Source organism: Vicia villosa, unplaced genomic scaffold (genome assembly GCF_029867415.1).
Source record: "Vicia villosa cultivar HV-30 ecotype Madison, WI unplaced genomic scaffold, Vvil1.0 ctg.000691F_1_1, whole genome shotgun sequence".
NCBI lineage: Eukaryota > Viridiplantae > Streptophyta > Magnoliopsida > Fabales > Fabaceae > Vicia > Vicia villosa.
Window position 1 is genome coordinate 236,950 of NW_026705312.1, and position 9,270 is coordinate 246,219.

The following is a 9,270-nucleotide window of genomic DNA, read 5'->3' on the forward strand; positions in this document are numbered from 1 at the left end:
TAAGGCTATAGTGAGTGTTATGCTTTTTAAAGTGTAAAGAATGTGAATTACTTGGAGTTTGTCTCTACTCTGAGATAGGAGATGTATTTATAAGGATCTTTAGGACCTAGGGTTTGAGTCACCTTTAGTGACGTCAAATGCTATCTTCCTGTCTAGAGGAGTTATTGATCACATACATTTCAGGAGTTAGTGTAGACTGCTTCTTTCTTGACTCACACGTCAGGATTTCCTTTAAGCAGATCTTCGGATCATCGTCCGAGCGATAGAACTTTTGGATGAAGACGCTCCGGTTTAGGACTTTCACAAATATAACATTTCATACTCAATATCAATTTTTTAAAATAGAACAATAAGTTAAAATTTAATAAATTATTTTATAATGATGTGATTTAATAGATCTCACAAATAACCCAAAAATAAATTGTTTCGGTGATTGGTCGTTCTAAATTCTTTATTTTATTTTATAAAATATCTCAACTCATTTTTGTTGTGCTGGAAAACTCAGACTAATTACTAAATCTAGGTTGGTGCATAACAAAAAAACCGATCTAAAAATGTACAAAATTGTTTACAGCCATCCATCATGCTTATGATTCAATCAATTTTTTTGAAAGTTTCGTATCATAATGACACATACAATTGTGGTATCTTCCTGTCATGTCATGTCGATATCTGTCTACAAAGTACTAAGTACAGGACTGTTGCTTTATTGTTTTTGTTCAATTATTGATTATCATTTACATACATTTTTTATAATTTTAACTTCAATAACCCAACTCTTTAAATTTATCGAATTATTAAGTTACTATAAGTTTAGCTCTCACATGAAATATTTAGAAGTTTTAAAATTTTAATTTATATCTTACTTTTTATAAATATTTTTATTTTAATTATCTAATAAAAATTATTACTTTTTATATAATTTAATTAATTTTAATCTATTTCAATAATTTATTAATACATATCATTCATGATATATTTTACTCTAATAATACATTTAATTTTTCTAAATTAAAAATAAACTTCACTCAATTTTAGTTTCAACTCTTAAACTTTACTATGATATTGTCAATAAAGTATTTTTTTTATGGGATTAATTGTTATGCATTGTCCGTATAAAAAAATTTATATGGTCAATCCATCACAATCATTTATAATTATTATTTTATATATAAATAAAATAAAAATCAAACATGATTAAAGATCTGACGGTGACGATTCACTGTTAGTGTAAAAATATTTTACATTGTCGATGTATTGCAATTAAATTTATTTTTATTGAAAAAACTCCAAAATCTTAAATTGATGAGATATAATTTTGAAAGAGTTCATATGAAGTTAAATCATATAAATTGATTTTGCAAGAATAAGTTAGATCAAACTTTAACTCTATAAAATTTGAAGAGTTTATATATTGTAATGAATCATATCAAATTCTAATTTTAACAAAAAAGTTAAGCCTAGAATTTTTTAAAAACACATTTAATTAAATAGATTAAATTTAAACTATTAAAAAAATCTTTGAAATTTTATAAGTTGATTTATACATAAATATCTATTAGAAAATAGACTAAATATTTATATAAAAGACCTTATATATGTAAAATAATAGATAAAATAGATTATATAAAAGCGTTAATGTGGATCAAACTTTTAAATTGGTTTTTAAGTTAGGTTAGACTTTTAAAAATGTCAAAAAAAAAAATTATATTAGGTTATATGTGAAATTCAAGCCTTAAAAATTAATTAAGCCAAATTTTAATTTTAATATTTCAAAATCACTAATTATTGTATTGAATTAAATATATTAATTAATCATTCTTATAAAACTAGTAACTTATAACTTTGAATTCTAACTCGCAATTATAATTGTACATTTTTATAATATTAACTTGTAAAATATAAATAAATAAATAAATAACTGATTTTATAAATTTTAGTCACGTTTTATTTTTAATTAATGTGGGGATATAAATAGTTAATGTTTCTGATCATTTTAATATAATTTTAAATTTTTATATTAAACCTAACTCATTCTTTAACATAATATCCCATTAATCATTTTACAAATAGCTTAACTAATGTAGTACTAGTGTACCTATCTAGAGACAAATTAACTAAAAACACAACATATATTTAGAACTTTCCAACACATAACCAAAGACAAACATCATTACAAGCTAATGGCAGCCTACAAAAAAAAAAAGTATTCACAACCTAAATTCCAACTTCATGTAGTAAACATTCTTGAAGTTGTTGAGAAAATTCCATAAATTCAAGCACCCTCAAACCAAAAAAAAATAAAAAGTACTAAATCACATGAGTTTGTTGATTCTCTTCCCTATTTTGTGAATCTAAACTCAACAATGTCTCTTCAATCTCTAATGAAGAATTAGGTAACTTGCATTTCATTTTCTTTAACTCCTCATTTGAACAAATGAATATCTTTTTCACCATGTTGCAAAATTCCCTGCACAAAAAAAAAATGTGACACATGACATAATGAAACATGTCATAATCAAACATGTATATCATCATTCAAATTTCATGTATGTATGTATGTATTTATGTATGCATGTTACTTACTGCCATGGATCATCACCAACAAGCATCATGTCATTTTCATTATCAGTGAAAGTAACTCTCCATTTGTTTTGTGACCTTAACTCTCCTTTAATATCAAACAGTTTCTCAACTTCATCAATGAGTTCATCATAACCACTCAACATGCTCAAATCGAGTGCGCGACCAACCGCTACACCTTGCATTTGCACCTTTTCGAAAAAAGATAAAATAATTTAATCGTAAATCGCCAATTTACTCGTTGAAATTGTACAAGACTTGAACAAACGTGACCAGACAGACATTTAGTCCGTAAAGTTAAGGCAATTTTTACATTATTTGAGGCTGAAGAAGAAAAAGAAATGTACCTTAGTCCTTGTTCTCATGGAAGGTACATTGGCCAGCTTGTTCTGCCATTCATTTGTTGATGTATCAGAAATAATTTTCTTCTGCTGCCCTTTGGAGGACAGTGAATAGTTGGGACTCTGAGCCTTTTCAGTTTCACATGCATTTGTAAGGATGATAGATTCTTTGGGACCACTTGTAGTAACTATGGTTAATTTTGGAAATCCGTGTTCTTTCGGTAAACAAGAATTAACAATGTTGTTTGGTTTGTTGTTGTTATTTAAGTTTACTCCGAATAACCAACAGTCTAGAGGATTTGTGTTCTTTTTCGCGTCTTCGCCTCGTTGATGATCGCATGTGGGGCCGTTGAGGCCATTGCTCGGTATAGATGCAATGTTTATGTTGGCGTAAGGGTTTGAAGTGAGACTCAAATGTGGTGAATTAGGCCAAATTGCTTCCGTCGTGACTCTAGAGGTTATAATCGGATTCTCCTTGGTTTGGACTTCGGAGGGACCGGATATTTGATTAAGCTCGTGGACTTGGGACGATTTTGGATACCAAAAACCTGAATAAGTTATAGGATCAAGTTAAAGTTCGAGGTTCGAACTTTGGTGAACGAGAAAATACTAACGTAACAACATTTAGAGAAGTAGTCAAAATAATGTTTTTGTACCGGAAGATGAAACGTCGGCAGGTCGGGATCTTTTGCTCTTGGCTGATGTTTGAGTGACATTCAAAGGAGGAGAAACTATGAAAGGTTCTATCTCCCATGAAGAAACTCTATCTGGTCTTGGAATTGTTGCTGGCTCATCCCATTGAACCTAAGCGGCAAAGAAAAATTTATCGATGAAATGGAGATAATGCGATTAATCGAAAAAGAGATGAAGATGGGGAGTTTAGAGTAAAATTTAACCTTCAATGACCTCCAATGAGAATTTGACCATCCTGCAGACAAATCTCCAACACCAACAATAGTGCCAGAAAATCTGACCAGATAATCAGATAGTAATAAGCACTTATGTAATTAGTGTTTATCCAAACAGGACCTAAATGTTAACTAGAATACTACCTTCTTTCAGGTGTGTCTTCTCCTTCGAATCTCATCTTGAATCTCATGCCAACGGAAAACTTACTATTGTTGATGGCCTCCAAATACTTGTTCAAGCCAACGATAAATTGACTAGTCCTGGAAATGTTCAAGACGAAGTTAAAAGCTGCGTAAACAGTCAAATCCTAAGCTAATAATGGTATTTGAAACAAAATAAAGAAAAAACTACACACCTTGGTTTGTAATAAACGACGAACATGGTACGAGTCATAACAGCATGCGAAGCAGTGGCGAGAACTCCAAGATGCATGCTTTGGCTTGATATCACAGATGAAGGCATGGGATTGTGCTGCTTAGCCATGCGCCTAACACCAACTCTCAGTTGCCCGTGTTCTCCCCTGACACGAACGACAAGTCAAGACCCAAACTCAAATACCACATTTAGCAGCTTAAAACATCGAGAGCATCAAAACTTGAATGAATACCTTAGAAAAACAAAGGCGTCTCCGGCGACCAATCTTTTGGTTGCGACAAAAGTACTCCAACCAGTTGTAAGCAAGTGTCGTCTTGGTTGGCCTAATCACAATAGTGGAAGAATATAAAAAAGCATGTCACAACCATTTCACTTTCAATGCAAATCATAGTATTCGTCCATTCAATAATTTGAATATGCGATTAGAAAGGTTCAATCGAAATTACCTCTATATATGTGCTTAAATTTCCACTCAAATCCATGAAGATCCTTTGCAGCTAACTCCTGAGTAGGAGTTGCTTGTGTCATGTCCTACAAATTTACGAAAAGATAACATTCAAAATTAAGAAAACCGAAAAAAACCGGCTACATAATGAAAAAGAAACTCAGTAAGGTAACTAACTACCAATGGTGGCAAGCACTCGGTGGCATGCTTCCTCAGAACCGAAAACCCTCCATGTGTACTAGTATCCGAAGCAGTTAATATTTTGCAAAACGAGTGAAACTTTTGCTTAGGAGACTCGGGAGGATTCGGATCAGGCTCTGCAGGTTCAGTTTGCTGCATAGAAAAACCAAAATTATTTTCAAAAACAGTGAAAAACTTTTAAAACCTAATTTTCAACACGGAATATATTTCTTTAGCACTAACTATCTTTTTCGGTAACAGACAAAAAACAAAACTGAATCAGAAAATGTGAACTCACATCTGATTCCGGAAGCAAAGCAACACAAGCATAAACCTCATCAGTTTCTTGTTCCGCCTACACAAGAAAACCAACAAGATTCTATTGTAAATTCACACAATAACATGCAATGTAACAAAAACAAGAGGAATCAAACAACAGTACCAACAACTGAATGTTGACAACGCGGCATAAAATCTTCGACGGTAGATTGAAATGAGGAATTTCCTGGTTAAGTTCCTGATCAGTAGATGCTTGAAGCTGCAAACAATGAAAAATAACCCAAAAGGCTAAAAAGTTTGATGTGCAAGTACAACAAGAAAAGTGATTTTGTTTAGACAAAAATTGAATACAACTCAAAACACAAAAATGGCAATAACATAAAAGGGTCAAAGAAAAGAAACACACTTGTTCCATGTGACCTTGAGGAAAGTAGAAAACTCTGTCACCAGTGTTTGGAACATCCACCAAAGGTCCTGCACACAACTTCCATAACTCTTCATACAAGTCATTTTTAACACCTGCAAAAACACAAAAAATTCTTAATGCCCTTGATTTGTTTCTGAGAAAGTTCAAAACTTTAACCTTCAATTTCACTTCCAAACCCTCCCCTAGTTTCCTCCATGTTCAAAAGACAAAAGGGTCACTCAATTTCACATTTTTTTCATCAAAAATAAGAAGAAAAAAAACACAATATTAGAAAGTTGCTAAAAAAACACAAGCATTTCCTTTGTGTTAGAACATTCTGAATAACCAAAGAGAGTAATGAAACATGAAATTGAAACCACAAATCATTGACCTTTTTCTTGTTGAGAAATTCCTGGGCCCCTTAGATTACACTCAAGATGTGCCATTCACCAACCAACAGTCACAGAAACACCAACAACAACAACTAGAGAAGAAGAACAACAACAAGAAGAAGAAACTTCTTTGAAGCAGACACAAATAGAATACTCATGTGACAAAGAGAGAGAACATTAACCAGAAATGATGAGAGTTAAATGCAAGTAAATGAAAAACTAGTAACCATCTGTAACGACTAATAAGGTTATGATGATGGTTCAAGTTTCTTCAGTTACAGAAGAAGAAGAAGAAAAAACAACATGGTTTTGTGTTTTTCATGTGATGAATGAATGAATGAAAGAAAGAACAGTTTTTTTTATGATGTTTTGTTTCACACTTGTGTTTGAAGGTGAGAAACAAAAACCAAAACCAAAATCAACTTTTTGAGTTTTCTCTTGCTTCCTTTAGGTGATGTCGTTGTCTTTTGATTGTTTCTCCCAAAAGACCTGAATCCACGTTACCAACTTGCCAACGTTGTTACCTTTTTCTGCTCTTGTTTCATTTCACAATGTTGCAGTTTCACAGTGCTCTATCTCTCTCTCTTTTTCTTTCTCTTTCACACTCTCTCTCTCTCTCTATCTCTCTCTCTCTCTAGAGTCTCTGGTCCTATGGTCTATAGATTCAGCTTAGCCTACTGCAACTTATTCTCTTTAACTCATTGGTCACTGTATTATTATTTTTTTTACCCTATGGTTAAATTAAATGAACATACAAAATTGAATATAATTATGAGAAAACATAAGTTATTGATTGATGAAAAGATTAATTATAATGTTAATCACAATTATCAATTATGTAGTTGGAAGTTTGTCATAAAAAATTATTATTATTTAAAGTTACTTTTATATTAATGTATCTAAAAGTATAGTTTTTTATGAATGTTAATAACTATGTGTTTATTTGATTTCATAATGATAAATATTGATTTTTGAGTGAATTAAATTTACATAAAAAATATTTTATATTTTGATATATTTAGTTGGTTGGAAAAAAATCAGATTTAAAACTAAGATGAAAATTTTAAGTTTTAACTTCAAGAACAAATGTTTGTTTTGTATAACATTTAAATTTGTTCAAGCTAGAAAGTGTACCTCTTACAAAAGTGTGACTCTTCTTACCTTTGTTGAGTTCTTTGCAATATACCTGAAGAAGATTGTTCTTAACTTGTCAACCTTCTCGATGAGGTTCTTTAACAAGAGCGGTCGAATCTAGATTACTACACTTGACGTGATTTTGTTGTTCAAGTCATGGTGGTGCTGGTCATTGGGATGCCCTTTTATCTGAACAATGATGCAAGGAGAAGCGGGTGCTAGAGGACAATATTCATATCATTGACGCTCCAACAGGATACATACCTGCAAGAAGTACAAAAGTCTTGTGTTTCCCTTATGGGGATAGGCGATGCTTTGTGTGCCCTCAATCTCCCTGGCTCGTTAGTCGATCATATAACACTTTTAGCGAGGGGCATAACAATACAGGATAAATCTATGACTTTTGCGCGAGCTACTTTAACTGCTACACATGCATCTCTTTCTACCATTCAGGAAGGTATCGAGAACTTGCGTCTTGAGAATGCCTCCTTAGCTTGGAGTTTAAGTAAATCATCTACTACTAGTGTCACGATCGTTTCAGAGTCCATTGAAAGTGCCTTGCACCAAGTAGACAATTTTCATTCTCGTCTACGTATTTCTAGGGAACAAGTAAGACTAGACCAAATGCTCAATGATGGGAATATCGTCTTTCTCAAGGATTAGCGGCGATTTTTTAATGTGATGTCCTTCATTGTAAAGTGTGTGAGAAATAAATAAAGGTTGTCTTGTTGCTTTTAGCGCAACCTCGAGAGTAACTAGCTACAAAGAGAGGACGGCCCACATGTAGTCATTTTTAGTGATTTCTCCACTTTCTTTGTGTGTGTGATTTGCATAGTAGGATTTTTTTTATTGATGTGATCATATGCTTGTGGCATTTATGACATCACTCCTAAGTCTTTGTGTTATGGACTTAATCCATTCGGTCGTAACCGAAGTCCTCATTACCTTATGTGATCATAAAGAAAAAATTATTTCATAACTTGTGGTTTGTTCGTTAATAATAGGGAAATCATAGTACATTTGCGAAGTACTTGGGTATACAAAAAGTAATATTGAAGACAAAATTGTAAATCAACTGGCTTGCCGCTGCTTATTCTCCCCTGTCCATGGTTCACTAGGTCAGTCACTTCTAGTTATTGGGTGATGTGGCTTGTAAGAGGTCGGATGGTCATGAATCATAATTGGTCGGTGAGGAAAGCTATGTTGCTCTGCATGGCTTTACACTCCCATTTATCCTACTGCAGTACCTGTTAGATCATTCGGGCTCTTTCGAGGTCAGCAATGATAGTGACCGACTCGCCACAAAGATTGTGGAATTTGAGTTTGAGGTGGGCTGGTGAGGCCACAACGTCAAGGATATTATGAAGGGTCTGTCAATGATGCAATTATAGACGGTTTTGCATAAGACTATTATGAATTATAAGTTCATGATCTTGATGACCTTTCCTTACCTCACAAATATCATCAACTCTATGTACCCCCAGACGCGGGTGGTCATGTTTTTGAATGCTTACAAGTATGACCATTCATACGACCACATATTTTATTTCTTAAGGCCCATCTTCTCAAATATCTCTAAGTACATCATATCGTAGGAGCCCTCTGTTGTCAATAAGTATTGTCAACATGTCAAAGTGCTTAACCATGGCAGTTGTAACCAAGGGAAATATTTCATTTGGGATCCGCCGACCTTCCCGCTATCCCAAAACCCAATAATTGGTCTACTTGGGGTTTTGGTCAAAGTGCCTTTTTCTTTCTTATGGAAGACTGTCAGTTCAACAATCTTACTTTCCACCGCCAACTTTGACGAGACGTTCTCTCGGGGCACTCCCCTGGTGATGGTCGTAATATGTTGGCGCTTTCCCTTGTTGGCTCATTTATCCACACCATTGGTCCCTTCTCTGCTGGCCACAACATCCACGACCTTTGATGGGAACTTATTCTTCGGTGATCCTTCTCCATATCTCTTATCGCCCTTAGTATACTCGGACAAGCGACCCTTATTTCTTAAAGGGTTGAATATATGTTATCCCTTGCAATGTTAGCGAGATTCAATTTATCCTCCTGTAAAAAGTAATTGATTCCCCCTTGTAATGTTGAGATTTCGTGTCTTTACCCCCTCGGTTGACCAAATGGCATGAAATCTTCATTTTGTTGACGCGGACTGTCCACGTGGATTTTCTTTTAAATCCACACAGATTTATTTTTAAGGAAAAAAATTTACAA

General features: G+C 33.4%; 1 protein-coding gene across 1 annotated transcript; it reads right to left on the reverse strand.

Moving 5' to 3' along the window:
• Window positions 1-2,147: 2,147 nt before the first annotated feature.
• LOC131630529 (auxin response factor 18) lies at window positions 2,148-6,556 on the reverse strand. Its single transcript, XM_058901308.1, has 14 exons — window positions 5,910-6,556; window positions 5,519-5,631; window positions 5,276-5,371; window positions 5,132-5,188; window positions 4,834-4,986; window positions 4,655-4,739; window positions 4,441-4,531; window positions 4,189-4,353; window positions 3,977-4,093; window positions 3,821-3,893; window positions 3,581-3,728; window positions 2,931-3,472; window positions 2,587-2,774; window positions 2,148-2,470 (listed from the first exon to the last, which is right to left on the reverse strand). Exons 1-14 carry the CDS (start codon window positions 5,962-5,964, stop codon window positions 2,311-2,313), a joined length of 2,043 nt encoding a protein of 680 aa, XP_058757291.1. The 5' UTR covers window positions 5,965-6,556; the 3' UTR covers window positions 2,148-2,310.
• Window positions 6,557-9,270: the final 2,714 nt, after the last annotated feature.